Source organism: Oryx dammah, unplaced genomic scaffold (assembly GCF_014754425.2).
Source record: "Oryx dammah isolate SB20612 unplaced genomic scaffold, SCBI_Odam_1.1 HiC_scaffold_21, whole genome shotgun sequence".
NCBI lineage: Eukaryota > Metazoa > Chordata > Mammalia > Artiodactyla > Bovidae > Oryx > Oryx dammah.
In genome coordinates, this window is record NW_024070205.1 from 5,204,079 (window position 1) to 5,224,649 (window position 20,571).

At 38.0% G+C, this 20,571-nt stretch overlaps 1 protein-coding gene across 1 annotated transcript in view; it reads left to right on the forward strand.

The window, feature by feature from the left end:
* Positions 1-15,886, forward strand: part of LOC120880428 (membrane cofactor protein-like) — a 33,082-nt gene extending 17,196 nt beyond the window's left edge. The window contains exons 6-9 of the mRNA XM_040263784.1: positions 422-507; positions 2,816-3,010; positions 13,246-13,428; positions 15,843-15,886. Of these exons, the coding sequence (XP_040119718.1) occupies positions 422-507; positions 2,816-3,010; positions 13,246-13,428; positions 15,843-15,886 (508 nt within the window). The remainder of the gene's footprint in view (positions 1-421; positions 508-2,815; positions 3,011-13,245; positions 13,429-15,842) is intronic.
* The last annotated feature ends 4,685 nt before the right edge of the window (positions 15,887-20,571 follow it).

A 20,571-nucleotide genomic window follows, 5' to 3' on the forward strand; every position in this document is an offset into this window, starting at 1 on the left:
CAGACACGACTGAGTGACTGAACTGAACTGATGGGATTTCTCAAACTCGAGGCAGTCGTGGAGCTGGAACTTGAATCCAGGCAGGCAAGTTCTAGGGCCCTGATCTCTCTGCTTAGTCCTTACTGAGGAAAATGGTGTGAGCAAAGAGTAGAAGTCAGTGTGTAATACACTTGCCAGAGGGAGCAGAGGGGCTACTGACCAGCGTGACAGTAATTTACACATTTTACTGTAGGCCAAAGTGGGTCCAAATGCAGAAACTCTGTATTCAATTGAGTTCCAGATTAGCATATCCATAATATTTTAAGAAACTTCTTTTTCAATTTACTATAGTGTAGAAAGACAACCCTATAAATATTTTTTTCATTTTTATCCATGTCTTCTAATTGCTAAAGAACATAGTAACTTTTCTTTTCTCATTTAGTTTTTATATGATTGGAGCAAGAATTCTACATTGTGAAATTTCTGAAAGTGATGTGAACTGGAATGATGATCCCCCAATATGTGAAAGTAAGTATATCCTCTGTTTAGAATATAGAGTGGCAGTTCTCAAAAGTCTTTGATGTGGTGAGTGTGAGTGAGTGAAAGGTGCTCAGTCGTGTCTGACTCTGCAACCCCATGGACTATCCAGTTGATGGGATTCTCCAGGCCAGAATACTGGAGTGGGGAGCCTTTTCCTTCTCCAGGGGATCTTCCCAACCCAGGAACTGAACCCAGGTCTACCGCATCACCAGCAGATTCTTTACCAGTTGAACCTCAGGGGAAGGCCCTTTGATGCAGGGACCCCTTTATTCTTTTAAACTAGACACCCAAGAGCTTTTCTTTATGTGGGTTATGTCTATTGATATTAATATTATACTGGAATTAAAGCTGAAATTTTTTTTAATAATTGTTAATTCTTTTTTAAGAAGAGTAAGCACAATACATGTAAATATATGCAAAAAATTTTTATGAAAAATCAAAAAATTTAAAACAAATAGTGAGAATGATGGTACTGTTTTACTTTTTTCCATATTACTTAATTTTTTTGTAGATTCCATGCACACTTTTTAATTTTTTTAAGTTAATTTATTTTTGGTTATGCTGGGTCTTTGTTCCTATGCACAGGTGTTCTCTAGTTACTGTGAGCAAGAGGCTACTCTTTTTTATTTAATTTAATTTATTTGTTTATTTTCACACCAAAGTCATTTTGTATTGGCTTGTAATTGATTAATAATTTTGTGATAGTTTCAGTGAACAGTGAAGGAATTCAGCTGTACATACACATGCATCTATTCTTCCCCAAAGCCCCCTCCCATCCAGACTGGCACGTACATTGAGCAGAGTTCCATGTGCTATACAGTAGGTTTTGGTTGGTTATCCTTTTTAAATATAGCAGTGTGCACATGACCTTTTCAAAGTCCTCACCTATCCCTTCCCCTCGGCAACCATGAGCTCGTTTTCGAAGTCTGTGAGTCTCCTTCTGTTTTCTAAGTAAGTTCATTTGCATCATTTCTTTTTAGTTTCCACACACAAGGGATGGCATATGATGTTTCTCCTTCTCTGTCTGACTTACTTCACTCAAGATCACACTCTCTAGGTCCATCTGTATTTTGCTGCAAACGGCCTAATTCATTCTTTTTAATGGCTGTATATACACGCACCACTCCTTCTGTATCCGTTCCTCTGTCGATAAACATCTGGGCTGTGTCCAGTCTTGGCCGCTGTAGACAGTACTGCGATGGACACCGGGGGCATGTATGTCTTTAAGCCAAGTTTTTCTCTAGATATGTGCCCAATAGTGGGAGTGCAGGGTCCTACGGTAGCTCTGTTTTTAGTTTTTAAAGAAACCTCCATCCTGTTCTCCATCGTGGCTGCACCAATTTACATTCCTACCAACAGCGCAGGAGGGTTTCCTTCTCTCCACACCCTCTCCAGCATTTGTTGTTTGTGGATTTTTTGGTGATAGCCATTCTGACCAGTGTGAGGTGGTATCTCACTGTCGTTTTCATTGGAATTTCTGTAATAGCCAGTGGTTTTGCACGTTTCCATGTGAGGCTGACCCTCCTTTCGGTGCGCAGGCCTCTGTGCGGTGCAGAGCGCAGGCTCTGGATACGGGGCTTCAGTAGCTGCAGCGCAGGGGCTCACTAGTTGCGGGTTGCAGCCCTGGAACGCTCCGGCTTCAGAGGCTGTGGGCTGCAAGCTTTTGCATCCCACAGCACGTGGAATCTTCCCAGACCAGGGATCAAACCTATGTCCTCTGCACTGACACATGGATTCCTATCCTCTGTACGCCAAGGGAGTCTGCAAAATACTTTAATATCTGGCTTAAAGGAAGACATCTGGATTCAGCCTATTGCAAAATCACACAGTTTGTAACCTCTGAAAAATTTAACCATACTCTCATAGGGATGAAATTGAAAAATGACAGTAATACTCAGTATTGATGTTAACAATCAATTTGTTAGTGGAGATATTTATAAATCATAAAGGATTTTGTTAGCACAGAGTTTTATTTTTAATCACAAGTACATTTTAGCATTAAATTGTCAGCCTCTTTTATGATGGTGAAAACAAAACTTAGAATGGCCTTGCAGATAAATATATGTATGTCATATTTTGGGAAATAAGCTTCATTCTAAAAGTTAATTTCTAAATTAATGCTTTGAATTTGAGATAATACATTTTGACATAGAGACTTTCTTCTAATTGGATATTGGATTCACAGCCAGCTTATATTAATCATATGTTATGAATTATTTGAAGGACGTTCATAGGACTTTGCTAATGCTGTCTTACAATTTTATCTTTGCTTCATGTCCTTTTCCCTGCTTTAAAGAGATTTTGTGTTCCACACCTGGAAATATAACAAATGGAAGATTTACCATTTACAAGGATGAATATGAATATAATGAGGTAGTAACTTATATGTGTGATCCTTCAAATGGACCAGATGAATATTCTCTTGTTGGAGAGAGTAGGCTTATTTGTGTTGATCAAGACAGATGGAGCAGTGATCCTCCAGAATGTAAAGGTAATAATATTTTCATTTATTTCCTCCTGAGTCTGCAAAAACCATGGAAGCACTTCATAAATAGTTTCACCTATAAGTAAATAAAATAGTCATAAATAGTTACTCCTCTTGCTAAATTGACTTCTAATTTAATTTAATATTGGTCAAATCAAATTAAAAGATAATTCTAGTTGTAGAGTTCACCACCAGTCACTCCACATATCCTTGGCATTCCAATTTATACCTCATGAGCTACTGTGTATATGCACGAGCTAGAACTTTTTGGTTTTCTTGTTTGTTTGAAAGCATCAGAAAACTCAACACACCCTGGCTTAAGAAATAAGAAAATTTTATCTTGTATTACAAGATCTCTGAGAGTTCTGGCTACAGGAATATTAAAAGACTAACCCACTAAGTATCCCTCAATATATGAATAGATAAAGAAGATGTGGTGTGATGTGGTGTGGTATAGTGTATGTGTGTAATGGAATATTCAGTTCAGTTCAGTTCAGTTCACTCAGTCAGTTGCGTCTGACTCTTTGCAACCGCATGAATCACAGCACGCCAGGCCTCCCTGTCCATCACCATCTCCCAGAGTTCACTAAAACTCACATCCATCGAGTCGGTGATGCTATCCAGCCATCTCATCCTCTGTCATCCCCTTTTCCTCCTGCCCCCAGTCCCTCCCAGCATCAGAGTCTTTTCCAATGAGTCAACTCTTCGCATGAGGTGGCCAAGTACTGGACTTTCAGCTTTAGCGTTATTCCTTCCAAAGAACACCCAGGGCTGATCTCCTTTAGAATGGACTGGTTGGATCCCCTTGCAGTCCAAGGGACTCTCAAGAGTCTTCTCCAACACCACAGTCAAAAGCATCAATTCTTCAGCACTCAGCTTTCTTCACAGTCCAACTCTCACATCCATACATGACTATTGGAAAAACCATAGCCTTGACTAGATGGGCCTATGTTGACAAAGTAATGTCTCTGCTTTTAAATGTGCTATCTAGGTTGGTCATAACTTTTCTTCCAAGGAGTAAGCGTCTTTTAATTTCATGGCTGCAGTCACCATCTCCAGTGATTTTGGAGCCAAAAAAAATAAAGTCTGACACTGTTTCCACTGTTTCCCCATCTATTTCCCATGAATTGATGGGACCAGATGTCATGATCTCAGTTTTCTGAATGTTGGAAGTGAGAAATAGATTTAAGGGACTAGATCTGATCGACAGAGTACTTGATGAACTATGGACAGAGGTTTGTGACATTGTACAGGAAACAGGGATCAAGACCATCCCCATGGAAAAGAAATGCAAAAAAGAAAAATGGCTATCTGAGGAGGCCTTACAAATAGCTAAGAAAAGAAGAGAAGTGAAAAGCAAAGGAGAAAAGGAAAGATATTCCCATCTGAATGCAGAGTTCCAAAAAATAGCAAGGGAGTTGAGAAACCCTTCCTTAGTGATTAGTGCAAAGAAATAGAGGAAAACAACAGAATGGGAAAGACTAGAGATCTCTTCAAGAAAATCAGAGATACCAAGGGAACATTTCATGCAAGGAAAGGCACAATAAAGGACAGAAATGGTATGGACCTAACAGAAGCAGAAGATATTAAGAAGAGGTGGCAAAGAACTGTACAAAAAAAGATCTTCATGACCCAGATAATCACGATGGTGTGATCACTCACCTAGAACCAGACATCCTGGAATGTGAAGTCAAGTGGGCCTTAGAAAGCATCATTATGAACAAAGCTAGTGGAGGTGATGGAATTCCAGTTGAGCTATTTCAAATCCTGAAAGATGATGCTGTGAAAGTGCTGCACTCAATATGCCAGCAAATTGGGAAAACTCAGCAGTGGCCACAGGACTGGAAAAGGTCAGTTTTCGTTCCAATCCCAAAGAAAGGCAATGCCAAAGAATTCTCAAACTACCGCACAATTGCACTCATCTCACACGCTAGTAAAGTAATGCTCAAAATTCTCCAAGCCAGGCTTCAGCAATACATGAACCATGAACTTCCAGATGTTCAAGATGGTTTTAGAAAAGGCAGAGGAACCAGAGATCAAATTGCCAACATTCGCTGGATCATAGAAAAAGCAAGTTATATGTATAATTCCCAAATATTTGAAAAGTATGCAAGACACTACTAAGGAACCCATGAGTCAAAGAAGCAGTCAAAAGGACAGTTAGAAACTGTTTTGAATCAAATAAAAATTAGAACATAGCAGATCAATATATCAAAAGATGTGGGATACAGCAAAAGTATTGCCCAGAAAGATATTTTTAGTGTGAAATACTTATGTTAGAAAAACAGAACGGTCTTAGATCAATCATCTAAGTTCTACCATAAGAAATGAAAAAAAGAACAAATTAAACCCAAAGCAAGAAAACACAAGGAAATAATAAAGTTAGAAATCCATGAAATTGAGAAGAGACACAAAACAGGGATAATCAAAGAAATCAGCCTGATTCTTAGAGAAAATAGATGAAATAGATAAACTTATAGACAGTCTGACAGGAAAAAAGATGTAAATTACCAATAACAAGAGTGAAAAGGAGGCCATCACAAAATATCCTACAGACATTTGAAGGAAAATAAGAAAGGAAACAAACCACTGTATGCCTATAAATTTGACAGCTTAAACCTTCTCACAAAGAGTACTATAAACCCTGTGTCCTCACTGGGAGATTCTACCAAACATTTAAGGAATAGATGATAGCAGTTCTACACAAGGCCTGAAGAAAATACAAGAAGAGGGAATCCTCAACTCGTTTCATGAGGACAGCATTGCTCTGACGCCAAAACCAGATGGTGTACAAGATAGCGATTTGACATTTACAAGATCAAAGCAAGTTGATCACCATGATGTCTTGTTCCCACCTGTCGCTATTTAGAGTAAGTACAGAATTATTGACTGTATTGTCTATTGTGTATGTCATAACCTCATGGCTTATCTATTTGATAACTGGAAGTCTGTGCCTTTTAATCCACTTCTTTTATTTTGTGCATCCTCCCAACCACCTCCTCTCAGTCTATTACTTATTCTCTGTATCTATGAATCTATTTCTGTTTTGTTAGTCCATTTGTTTTATTTTGTAGACCCCACATATAAATGAAATCATATGGCATTTGTCTTTCTCTGACTGACATTTTACTTTGCATAATACCCTCTAGGTCCATCAATGCTATCATGAATGGGAAGATTCCATTCTTTTTATGACTGGGTGATATTCCATTGCATACGAACCACATCTTTTTCACCCGTTACTACCCTTGGGTGGCTTCCTTATCTTCTTGTTCAGTCACTAAGTCATGTCCGACTCTTTGCAACCCCATGAACTCCAGCACACCAGGATTTCCTCTCCCTCACTATCTCCCGGAGCTTGCTCAGACTCATGTCCGTTGAGTCGGTGATGCCATCCAACCATTTCACCCTCTGTCATCCCCTTCTCCTCCTCCCTTCAGTCTTTCCCAGCATCAGGGTCTTTTTCAGTGAGTAGGCTCTTTGCATCAGGTGGCCAAAGTATTGGAGCTTCAGCTTCAGTATCAGTCCTTCCAATGAATATTCAGAGTTGATTTCCTTTAGGATTGATTGGTTGGATCTCCTTGCAGTCCAAGGGACTCTCAAGAGTCTTCTCTAGCATCACAGTTCAAAAGCATCAATTCTTTGGCACTCAGCCTTCTTTACGGTCCAACTCTCATATCCATACATGACTACTGGGAAAATCATAGCTTTGACTAGAAGGACCTTTGTTAGCAAGGTGATGTATCTGCTTTTTAATACACTGTCTAGGTTTGCCATAACTTTTCTTCTAAGGAGCAAGCGTCTTAATTTCATAGCTGCAACCACCACCCACAGTAATTTTGTAGCCCAAAGGAAATAAAGTCTGTCACTGTTTCTGTTTTTTGCCATGAAGTGATGGGACCAGATGCCATGATCTTCTTGTTTTGAATGTTGAGTTTTAAGCCAGCTTTTTCACTCTCTTCTTTCAACTTTATCAAGAGGCTCTTTAGTTCCTCTTAGCTTTCTGCCATTTGGTGGTGTCATCTGCATATCTGAGGTTATTGATATTTCTCCTGGCAATCTTGATTCCATATTGAGCTTCATCCAGCCCAGTATTTCACATGATGTAGTCTGTATATAAGTTAAATGATCAGGGTAACAATATACAGCCTTGACATTCTCTGTTCCCAATTTTGAACCAGTCCATTGTTACTTATCTGGTTCTGTTGCTTCTTGACCTCCATACAGGTTTCTCAGGAGACAGGTAAGGTGATCTGGTATTCCCATCTCCTTAAGAATTTTCCACAGTTTGTTGTGATCTACACAGTCAAAGGCTCTAGTGTAGTCGATGAAGCAGAAGTAGATGTTTTTCTGTAATTCTCTTGCTTTTTCTATATGATCCAACGGATGTTGGCAATTTGATCTCTGGTTCCTCTTCCTTTTCTAAATCCAGCTTGTACCTCTGGAAGTTCTTGGTTCATGTATTGTTTAAGTCTAACTAGGAGGATTTGGAATGAAAACTGACCTTTTCCAGTCCTGTGGCCACTGCTGAGTTTTCCAAATTTGCTGGCATAATGAGTGCAGCACTTTTACAGCATCATCTTTCAGGATTTGAAACAGCTCAACTGGAATTCCATCACCTCCACTAGCTTTGTTTGTAGTGATGCTTTCTAAGGCCCACTTGACTTCACATTCCAAGATGTCTGGCTCTAGATTAGTGATCACATCATCATGATTATCTGGGTCGTGAAGATCTTTTATGTACAGTTCTTCTGTGTATTCTTGCCACCTCTTCTTAAAATCTTCTGCTTCTGTTAGGTCCAGACCATTTCTGTCCTTTATCGAGCCCATCTTTGCATGAAATGTTCCTTTGGTATCTCTAATTTTCTTGAAGAGATCTCTAGTCTTTCCCATTCTGTTGTTTTCCTCTATTTCTTTGCATTGATCACTGAAGAAGGCTTTCTTATCTCTTCTTGCTATTCTTTGGAACTCTGCTTTCAGATGCTTATATCTTTCCTTTTCTCCTTTGCTTTTCACCTCTCTTCTTTTTACAGCTATTTTCAAGGCCTCCCCAGACAGCCATTTTGCTTTTTTGCATTTCTTTTCCATGGGGATGGTCTTGATCCCTGTCTCCTGTACAATGTCACGAGCCTCATTCCATAGTTCATCAGGCACTCTATCTATCAGATCTAGGCCCTTAAATCTATTTCTCACTTCCACTGTATAATCATAAGGGATTTGATTTAGGTCATACCTGAATGGTCTAGTGGTTTTCCCTAATTTCTTCAATTTGAGTCTGAATTTGATAATAAGGAGTTCATGATCTGAGCCACAGTCAGCTCCTGGTCTTGTTTTTGTTGACTGTATACAGCTTCTCCATCTTTGGCTGCAAAGAATATAATCAATCTGATTTCGGTGTTGACCATCTGGTGATGTCCATGTGTAGAGTCTTCTCTTGTGTTGTTGGAAGAGGGTGTTTGCTATGACCAGTGCATTTTCTTGGTAAAACTCTACTAGTCTTTGCCGTGCTTCATTCCGCATTCCAAGGCCAAATTTGCCTGTTACTCCAGGTGTTTCTTGACTTCCTACTTTTGCATTCCAGTCCCCTATAATGAAAAGGACATCTTTTTTGGGTGTTAGTTCTAAAAGGTCTTGTAGGTCTTCATAAAACCGTTCAACTTCAGTTTCTTCAGCGTTACTGGTTGGGGCATAGACTTGGATAACTGTGATATTGAAAGGTTTGCCTTGGAGATGAACAAAGATCATTCTGTCATTTTTGAGATTGCATCCAAGTACTGCATTTCGGACTCTTTTGTTGACCATGATGGCTACTCCATTTCTTCTGAGGGATTCCTGCCTGCAGTAGTAGATATAATGGTCATCTGAGTTAAATTCACCCATTCCAGTCCATTTTAGTTCACTGATTCCTAGAATGTCAACGTTCACCCTTGCCATCTCTTGTTTGACCACTTCCAATTTGCCTTGATTCATGGACTTGACATTCCAGGTTCCTATGCAATATTGCTCTTTACAGCATCGGATCTTACTTCTATCACCAGTCACATCCACAATTGGGTATTGTTTTTGCTTTGACTTCATTCCTTCATTCTTTCTGGAGTTATTTCTCCACTGATCTCCAGTAGCATATTGGGCACCTAATGACCTGGGGAGTTCCTTTTTTGGTATCCTATCATTTTGCCTTTTCATACTGTTCATGGGGTTCTCAAGGCAAGAATACTGAAGTGGCTTGCCATTCCCTTCTCCAGTGGACCACATTCTGTCAGAGATGGGAATACCAGACCGCCTGACCTGACTCTTGAAAAACCTGTATGTAGGTCAGGAGGCAACAGTTAGAACTGGACATGGAACAATAGACTGGTTCCAAATAGGAAAAGGTGTATATCAAGGCTGTATAAATAAGCAGTTCACCCTGCTTATTTAACTTATATGCAGAATACATCATCAGAAATGCTGGGCTGGAAGAAGCACAAGCTGGAATCAAGATTGCCAGGAGAAATATCAATAACCTCAGATATGCAGATGACACCACCCTTATGGCAGAAAGTGAACAGGAACTAAAGAGCCTCTTGATGAAACTGAAAGAGGAGAGTGAAAAAATTGGCTTCAAGCTCAACATTCAGAAAACGAAGATCATGGCATCTGGTCCCATCACTTCATGGGAAATAGATGGGGAAACAGTGGCAGACTTTATTTTGGGGGCTCCAAAATCACTGCAGATGGTGATTGCAGCCATGAAATTAAAAGACGCTTACTCCTTGGAAGAAAAGTTATGACCAACCTAGATAGCATGTTGAAAAGCAGAGACATTACTTTGCCAACAAACGTCCATCTAGTCAAGGCTATGGTGTTTCCAGTGGTCATGTATGGATGTGAGAGTTGGATTATGAAGAAAGCTGAGCACCGAAGAATTGATGTTTTTGAACTGTGGTGTTGGAGAAGACTCTTGAGAGTCCCTTGGACTGCAAGGAGATCCAACCAGTCCATTCTGAAGGAGATCAGCCCTGGGATTTCTTTGGAAGGAATGATGCTAAAGCTGAAACTCCAGTACTTTGGCCATCTCATGCGAAGAGTTGACTCATTGGAAAATACTCTGATGCTGGGAGGGATTGGGGGCAGGAGGAGAAGGGGAAGACAGAGGATGAGATGGCTGGATGGCATCACCAACTCGATGGACGTGAGTCTGAGTGAACTCTGGGAGATGGTGATGGACAGGGAGGCCTGGCATACTGCAATTCATGGGGTCGCAAAGAGTCGGACACAACTGAGCGACTGAACTGAACTGAGGAGGATTTTGAGCATTACCTTGCTAGCTATTATTGAAAAAAATGCTGCAATGGAAAAAGTGCTGCACAAATCTTTTTAATTAGTGTTTTATTTTCTTTGGATTAATACCCAGAAGTAAAATTGCTAGATCATATGGTAGTTCTATTTTCCCTTAGGCTATGGCTCGCTGTATTCATTTCTATACACTGTCTTTCAAAGTAGAAATTAACTATTCTTTAAATGTTTATTGCAATCCACCTGTGAACCCACATAATCCTTATTTTGTTTTTTGGGAGTTATTTGATCACTGATTCAATTTCATTACTAGCAGTCATTATATTCACATTTTCTATTTCTTCTGGACTCTGTATTGGGAGAGTGAATGTTTCTGAGAATTTGTCCATTTATTCTAGGTTTTCCAACTTTGGATGTGTAGTTGTTCATAGTATTCTCTATGACCCTTTGTGTTTTTGTGGTATTGGTTGTAACCTCTGTTTTTTATTTCATTTGCTTGGATCCTGTGTTTTGTTTCTTGATGAGTGTGGCTATATGTTTGTCAATTTTATCTTTTCAAAGAACCATCTCTTATCTTCATTGTTTTTTAGCTCAATTTCATTTATTTCCACTCTGTTCTTTATTATTTTCTTCCTTGTACACATTTTGTGGGGAGGGTTGTTCTTTTATTGCTATGGGTGTGAGTTTAGATTATTTACTTGAGACTTTCCTTGTTCCTGAGGTAAACCTGTGTGGCTATAATCTTCACTCTTAGACTGCTTCTCCTGTGTTGCACAGATTTGAAACATTAATCTTAAACACATTTTTATATTCTTTTTGATCTCTTTAGCAAATGACTGACTGTTTAGTCACATGCTTTTTGGTTTCCATGTGGCATTTTTTTCCCCAGTTTTCTTCTGTGATTGATTTGTAATTGGAAAAGATATTTGATCATATATTTAAATGTAAGACCTAAACTCTAAGACTTTATGGGAAGAGATAGAAAATATTTATGAGTAACCAAAGATTTCTTTGAAAACCTTAGAAGCATTATCCTTTAAAGAAAAATAAATAAACCAGACTTCTTAAAATCTCAGAACTGCTGCTCTCAAACACATTGGAGGAAAAAAAAAGAGCTATAGACTGGGATAGAATGTTTGCCAAGGACATTGCTGAATGGACTTCAAACTATGATAAATAAAGAACTCTTAAAACACAATATGAAAAAAGCAACCCAATTTACAAAAAAAGGGGGAACATATTTGAATAAAATTTTTTCACCAAAGAAGAAATGTGAATGCCAGTGAGGTATATGGAATGTTGCTCAATATCATTAGTAATAACAGAAACTTAACACCATGATGAGAAACCACTAAAAACCTATTAGAGTGCCTGAAATTAAAAAGAGGAACTAACAATTCCATGTTTTGGTAAGGATATGATGTATTTGAAACTCCAGTACATTACTGTTAAGAATGCAAAGTGGTATGACCATTTTGGAACACAATTTAGCATTTATACAGTTAAGCATCCACTTAAGGGTTCAATCCCTGGGTCAGGAAGATCCGCTAGAGAAGGGCATGGCAACTCATTCCAGTATCCTTGCCTGGAGAATCCGTAGACAGAGGTGCCTGGTGGGCTACGTTTCATAGGGTTGAAAGAGTTGGACGTGACTGAGAGACTAACACTTCAAGGTACAACTCAGCGCTCCAAGTCACATGAAAACGTGTACAAATGGAAACCTCCATGAGAGTGTTCATAGCATCCTTACTCTTAATCATCCTGCACTGGAAACAAGCGAGAATTTCCTGTCAGTTGGAACCTGCCGGGTTACAGTCTGTAGGGTCTCAGAGAGTTGGACAAGGCTGAGTGACTATCACTGTCACTTTTTCACTTGCATCTATTGCAGATTTAATCTCATAAAACATTCTCTTGAAGTCACTGCCCTGTCCAGCGCTTTTTGGTTTTGCTTTGTTTCCAAGTTCTGCAAAACCTATTAGTAGATCCTGAAGTCAAGCTAGAGTGTCATAATCTGTAATTTACTTCTGGAGAAGCAGAAAGTGAAAGTGAAGTTGCTCAGTCGTGTCTGACTCTTTGTGACCCTGTGGACTGTAGCCTACCAGGCTTCTCTGTCCATGGGATTCTCCAGGCAAGAGTACTGGAGTGGGTTGCCATTTCCTTCTCCAGGGGATCTTCCCAACCCATGGATCAAACCCAGGTCTCCCGCATTGTGGGCAGACGCTTTAACCTCTGAGCCACCAGGGAGGTCTGGAGAAGCAGAGTAGAATGAGAAATAGCAGAGCACACTGGTGTGAGGGCTAAGTATTAACTTGAAACCTGATCTTGGGTCTGCGTGCTTGGATACTGCTTCACAACTTAAAAATTATTTCTTGATCTCTTGATTGTAGTCCAAAATGTTTGGAAAACACTGTCCTAATTACACTGGCCTTTGTATTTCTTGAACATCCCGGTTCCTGTGTGTTTTTGCCATATGAAAACTTTTATTTTTCGTATTTTTTTCATGACTGGCTTCTTTTAAACTTTTAAATTTGAGCCCAACTATTACCTTCTCCAAAAGTCTTTACTATCTTTCTAAAAGAACAAGGTATGTAGTTAGTCTCAGCATGAGCTGAAAAAAATCCTAGAGCTGAAGAATAGCAAAAGTCACTTTTGAACTTACCCTGAATTTGTATCTGATAGTCAGACCTTTTCAAAACTTGCCAGCACTGGGGAAAAAAAAAATGTAGAAAAGTCAATAAACTATAATGATGGTCTGTTCCTAGTAGAAAAACATTATTAGATTCCTCTAAATCTGTTTCCCTGAAGTCAAATGCACAAATAAAGTCTTTTTTTTTTTTTCCAATTAACATCCTGCCTTTCATTCTTTGCTTCTTTCTTCCCACTGGTAATTATTACTTTGCACTAGATTTTTGCTCCTATGTGAAGCAGATTTCCATTAATTTTGGAATTTCTCCACTTTTCAGTGGTCAAATGTGACTATCCAGTTGTTGAACATGGAATGATATTATCAGGATTTAGAAGAAAATTTTACTACAAAGCGCAAGTTGTATTTCAATGTAACCAGGGTTTTTCCCTTCGTGGCAGCAACACGACTGTCTGTAATGCAAACAGTACTTGGGAGCCCGCGATACCAACATGTACTAAAGGTATGAAGGTGTCTTTCTCCTTATTGTGTTTTTGTTTTTTTTTTTGACAATAAATTTCAATGATACAGAATAACAGAAAAGAAACAGTTTTGGTACTGATATCTCTCTTATAGCCATTTCCATGTTACATGCATGACAACTAATTCACAAAGAAAGCTGCTGTTTTGAGTTTTCTGTGCTTTTATAGGCTCTTAAAATGTGATGTTATGTACATCACAGCTGCATAAATTTCTCTTGTTCAGCATCTTTACATGTAAGATGGATAGGAAACATTTTTCAGTGTAAATTAAAGCAATTACATCTTTATATAAATAAGTATGTAAATGAAAAGAAAGTGATAAATTCCAAGTAATTCAATGAGTTTATATTTTTGTTTTCCAGTGCCAGTTGCTGCTACTACTAAGCCTTCAACTACCCAGGCTTCAGGTTTCATAAAGCCCTGCTCATATTTGTCAATATCCTTTTAATTCTTTGTGAATTTTCAAAATCCTTTAAATGTCTGGTGACTTACACTCACTGTAATTTTTGGTCATAGAAGGAAGGAGAATGCATTTACAGCCATTTTTGTACTTAGTCTAAAATTATTTACTAAACCAGATCTGTAAACTTAGGTAATGTGTATAAACTTGTCTATGTACATGTGTAATGGTTGAATGCCTCCCTCACTGTGTGATAGTAAAGTTACAATGGGATGCATTTAAAGCACTTGGCGCAGGGCCTAGTGTCTAGAAAGCTCTTAAAGCGAGCTCTGCTAACGCCCAGTTTCACTGTAATTAGTATTAGTATAGAGGAAGATCCACAGCTACTGTTTTTTAACATGTATGTTTTCTGTATCATCAACATTGAAAATTTATTCATTTTAAAAGTGACCTGTTGACACCTGTACAGGGTATCATCTGGGTCCAGGAATGTGTTTCATTTTCCTGCCAATAAGGAATTTGGTTCTTTTTAAATAGTGTAATTTTAACTGAGAAATTTCTGCTGTCTTCGGAACAAGACTGGTGTTTCTACTCCTCACGCCCAACACCTGCCAACCCATGCAATTATTATTTTTCTCTTTACTTGGCTTTTTGTGTGTGTGTGTGTGGCAGCAGAAAATAAGTTTTATAACAACCGAAGGGCAAGAAAAGTCCCTACTTATTGAAATGAAATAGAAACTTTCTGGCAGCAACTACTGATTAGCTACTCTTCCTAAGACTTGAACGACTATTTGATATTCCCTGACTTCAGGGCTGCTGTCTCTTCTCTTTGGTTGCAGCAGAAGCAAGAGACAAGGGAAAGAGTGGGAAGACAGGATTTTTATGATTTACCTTCTACATAATACAAAGCTATAGTGAGCATTCTTACATGTACAATTTTATGTACTTATATAATTGTATATTTAGGTTAACTTCCCAGAAGTAGAATAACAGAGTTAGGCAAATAAATCTATTTTTCATTTTGAGAAATAATCTTTTAAAAAGTGAAAAACCAAAATCGATTCTATATTTTGTACTGATGAGATTGATGAATTTAATTTTTTTTTCCAGGTCCTCGTCCAAGTACAACTGCAGTACCCAGTTCCACAGGTCTAGTACCTGTTTATCCTGTCTGCACAGTTAGGACTTAATAAGGCGATGGGTGAAAAATGATATCCTGTGCTAATTTTGCATTTTTAATTATCAATGAAGCTGAATTTTTTAATCTACTTTCACTGATTTTTGGACCTCTGTTCATTTTTTCTGTGTGGTTTCAGAAGTATTTTCTTGTTAACTTATCATTATAAGTTAAAGCCCTTTTAACATGAAGTGGAATTTTAACTTATCATTATAAGTTAAAGCCCTTTTAACATGAAGTGGAATTTTCTTTTAGGTTTTTTTGTCTTATTTTACTAGTCACTTGTATAAAATTGTAAGATTTTATACTATTGAATATAGATTGCTTTTTATAACTTTTAATTACATAAATAGTATACTAACATACATTTGTAAGATTTGTCCTTATTTATTGAAATGAAATGGAGGTTTTCTGGCAGGGACAGGAACTGATCAGCTACTCTTCCTAAGACTTGAGAAACTATTTTGATATGGTGGAAGGAATTGTCTTCCTGACTTCAGAACTGCTATCTCTATCTTCTTTTCTTTGGTTGCAGCAGAAGCAAGAACAGGAGAAAGAGTGGGAAGACAAGATTTTTATAATTTATTATTTGTTACCTTCTACATAATACAGAGCTATATGGTGAACATTCTTATGCATACAATTTTATGTACTTATATAAATGTATATTTAGATTAACTTCCCAGAAGTAGAATAACAGAGTTTGGAAAATAAATTTATTTTTCATTTTGAGAAATAATTTTTTAAAAACTGAAAAACCAAAATCAATTCTATAATTTTGTACTGATGAGACTGACGAATTAAATTTATTTTTCCAGGTCCTCGTCCAAATACAGCTACAGTGCCAGCTTCGACAGGTTGAGTACCTCTTTGTCCTATCTACACGCTGATGCTAGGCTGCTACTAGGTCGCTTCAGTCGTGTCCGACTCTGTGCGACCCCATAGGTGGCAGCCCACCAGGCTCCCCCGTCCCTGGGATTCTCCAGGCAAGAACACTGGAGTGGGTTGCCATTTCCTTCTCCAATGCAGGAAAGTGAAAAGTGAAAATGAAGTCGCTCAGTCGTGTCCGACTCCTAGCCACCCCATGGACTGCAGCCTCCCAGGCTCCTCCGTCCATGGGATTTTCCAGGCAAGAGTACCGGAGTGGGGCGCCATTGCCTATCTACACATTTAGAACTTAATAAGGCGTTGGGTGAAAAATGATATCCTGTGCTAACTTTGCTTTTTAAATTATCAATGAAGCTGAATTTTTTATCTACTTTCACTCATTTTTGCACCTCTGTGCATTTACCTAAGTGGTTTCAGAATTAATTATCTTGTTGACTTATCAGAATTCATTATACACATTAAAAGCCTTTTAACATGAAGTGGAATTTTCTTCTAGTTTTTTTCTTTGCCTTATTTTTACTAGTCAGTTGTATAAAATTATAAGATTTTACTACTGAATATAGATTGCTTTTTATAACTTTTAATTACATAAGTAGTATACTAACATACATTTGTAAGACTTGCCCTTATTTATTGAAATGAAATGGAGGTTTTCTGGCAGGGACAGGAACTGAGCAGTTACTCTTGCCTCAGACTTGAGAGACTTTGATGTGGTGGAAGGTATTATCTTCCTGATTCCAGGGCTGCTCTCTTTGGCTTCTCTTAGGTTTCAGCAGAAGCAAGAGACAAGGAGAACAGTGGGAACAGCGTTAGCCTGGGCAGACCTCACTCAGGGCCCTAGTGTGGCTTGGCTCACAAGTAACATCATTGCTGGAGGTTCCAGTTTCCCATTGTTTAATGACTCAAACAAATGTCGCTTACTGCCTTCTTGTTTGCTTCTTTCCTTCTGCCCTAACATTTTGAGGAAGTGAGGGGCATTATTCATGTTAACATGGTAATTGGAACATCTTTTTATAATTCCTGTAAACCTGGTACCCTCACTGAGTTTAGTCATTGAGTACCTTGGTGAGTGCTGTGAAGTTTTGTGGGGAAAGAGTTTTTTTTTTTTTTTTTTTGGTGGATGATATATAAAGATTGCATATATTTACTCATTGACCCACCAATGTTTAATCACCTGTTCCTAATGGGAGTATGCACTGTGGTAACTATATTGATACGCTCTTTTGAAAAAGAGTCGACTGTACGCGTTTCATAAAGCATTTATAAAACACTGATCCAGTTTAATGTTTAAAAGAAGACAGAATTGTGAGGACAAGTTTATAAAGAAGGTAAATTACAGGGACCTTTTTTAAAATATAAAAATCAAAATTCCTCATGAGAGGACATGAGTTAGAGTTTTTATCATCAGAACATGAGTTTTTGTCATCAGTTAGAAAAAGACTATGAAAAGGACCATTGGTGAAATATAATGGTATAAAGTAGACGTGATTACATGTGTGTGTGCTCAGTTGTGTCTGACTGTAGCTTGCCAGGCTCCTCTGTCCATGGAATTTTCCAGGCAAGAACACTGAAGTAGATTGCCATTTCCTTCTCGAGGGCATCTTCCAGACCCAGGGACACCCCCATCTCTTTCACCTCTTGCATTAGCAGATGGATTCTTTACCACTGTGCCACCTGGGAATTTTATGCCCTTTCAGGGAGATGTGATTATGTGATTATGAAAAAATGTGGGCAAAACACGAAGTGAAAAAGAAAGGATACAAAATATGTAGTATGATACTCTGTGGATGGTATTTTTAAAACATTGTATATATATTCTGAATACATGATCTTTATGATTTATTATTTGTTAATTTCTAAGATTTCCATTATGTAATACAAAGCTATAGTAAACATTTTTATGTATACATTCTTATGTACTTATGTTAATAATATACATTTAGGTTAACTTTCCAGAAGTAGAAGAGCATAGTTTGGAAAGGATACATATTTTTCATTCTGAGAAGTAATTCATTTTGTGAAATAATCTTAAAGAATGAAACATCAGAATTAAATCTATAATTTTGTATTGATGAAATGGGTGAATTGAATCAAATCAATTTTTCCAGGTCTTCGTCCAACTACGACTGCAGCATCAAGTCATGCAGGTTCGGTACCTCTTTATCTTCCTAACACTGGTTAGAATCTAATAAGGTGATGAGTGAAAATGATGTAATGTACTAATTTACATGTTTAAATTATCAATAAAGCTGGATTTTTTTCTACTGTCATGTATTTTAGTACTTTGCTCATTTTTCTATGTGGTTTCTGAAATATTTTTTGGTCAATTTATTATTTAAGCTCTTTTAACATGAAGTGGAATTTCTTCTAGGTTTTTTCTTTGCCTTATTTTACTAGTCAGTTTTCTTTTAAGATTTTATTCTATTTCCTATAGATTACTTTGTGAAACTTTTAATTATATAAGTAGATACTAATATGAAAAGTGAAAGTTGAAAGTTAGTCACACAGTCCTGTCCGACTCTTTGCGACCCCATGGACTGTAGCCCACCAGGCTCCTCCATCCATGGGATTCTCCAGGCAAAAGTACTGGAGTGGGTTGCCATTTACTTCTCCAGGGGATCTTCCCGACCCAGGGATCAAACCCGGGTCTCCTGCATTGCAGGCGATTCTTTACCATCTGAGCTAATCGCAAACGTTGCAAAAGCATACAGAGTAAGATTAGTTCTCCCCCTCTTCCTCTGATCTATTATCTAAGCTAATATCTTTAGAGTTTAGGGTGTCTTTTTAATCTGTTTCTACACATCAGCATTCTTATTTCTCTGATGTATTATCTAAGCTAATATCTTTAGAATTTAGGGTGTCTTTTTAATCTATTTCTACACATCAGCATTCTTATTTTTATACATATTTTAGCATTTTTTCCTTTTTTATCCAAAAAAACGTCATTCTGCTATTCATATGTTTCTGAAATTTGCACTTTTTCCACTTGAACTGGAGCTGCAGTTGGATTTATTCCCATCTTTTTAAATGATGATTTTAACATGTACCATATTTCACTCGACTATTATCTCAGTGGTAATCTATTAGCGCAGAATTTTTACATTAATAAGAAGTTGGATGCGTTGATGTTTTCCCTAATGACTATGAGTGTTGTGTCTCTCTTAAAAAACGTTTCAGATCTTCTCCATGCTAAATTATATAAATGTTTCCACAATGTGACTGTGTGGTTGCGTTAGATCACTGATTCATCTCACATTTTTTATGCCATGGGAAATGAGATTGCGCCTCTCATTCCACCGACCTTCATCCAGTTGTAGGGAATAAGCTGTGCACAGGCCTGCACCATAAGTAACAGGGCCTCTTTGAAAAATAAAAATGACTTTCTCATCACTCCCAGATGAAGGGCTGGGAGCAGTAAAAAGTACATTGTGGAAAGACATCTTGAAAACAAGATGTTGAAGTACTGATGTGAGTTATGGAAAACCATTAGTGACTGTTCCCGTAACCAGAGCCTTAAGGGAGTTGCTGAGAAAGGGCGTCTCTAGCTAAACAAAGTCATGAAAGGCCTGAAGGTTTGACGTTGAGGACTGTGCTTTGTTTATCTTTATCTGGGATCTGAGATTGTAAAGAACAGATATCTGTAGAGCATATCTGTAGAAGGAAGTAGAAGTTAACATTAAAAGGCATGCAAAGATTAGGATCTGGGCTTTTGCCTGCGAATGGCATCAGCCCCCTGATCCCCACTTTATTTCTGAGTCTTATTTTTCCTTATTCTTCTGTGGCACTGCTCCCTCAAGTCAGTTCGCTGTTGGGCTGGTCACGACCCCAATGAGAAGCAGCACCATTTGTTGAGTAAGTCGTCTCCTTTCCAGCTTGTGAAAGTGCCAGTTTTTATCACACATTAATTTCATGTGTGATCTGATCTTTCTGTTCCCTTGAATTCTGCCCATTCCTGCCCCAGCACCAAATCGATGCTTTGATTACAGCACAATGATACGTTTACTATCTGCAGAGCACTTCCTGAAAATCTCAGGCTACTCTCTGTGTTAACTTTTCTAGACCAACTTCTATTTTATTTTACTGACATTTTTAACTAGTTTAATTATACATTTCAGTGGCATTAAGTATATTCACATGTTTGTGCAGCCATTACTACCATCTATTTCCAAATGCTTTTCATCATCTCAAAATGAAACATTATGCCTATGAAACAATTACTCCATTCTCCCTCCTCCAGCCCTGCTAACCATTTGCCTCTTCTCTGCGTCTATGAATTTCACTGTTCTAGGTACCTCACAGACTTGGAATCATTTCTGGTTTATTTCACTTCGCCTCATGTTTTCAAGATGCATCCACCTTGTAACATGTATCAGAATTTTATTACTTTTGTAACCTAATAATATTCCATTATATAAGCCACATTTCCTTAATTCATGCATTCGTTGAAAGACCCTTGGTTTGTTTCCACCTGTTGGATATTCTGAATAATGCTGCTCTGAACATGGGCATTCAAGTATCTGAGTCCCGATTTTTAATTTTGGTGGTTATGTACCTAGGAATAAATTGCTGGGTTATATAGTAGGCCTACGTTTATTTTTTTTTGAGGAACAGCCAGAGAGTCTTCCATAGCAGCTGCACTATTTTGTGTTCCCTCCAGTG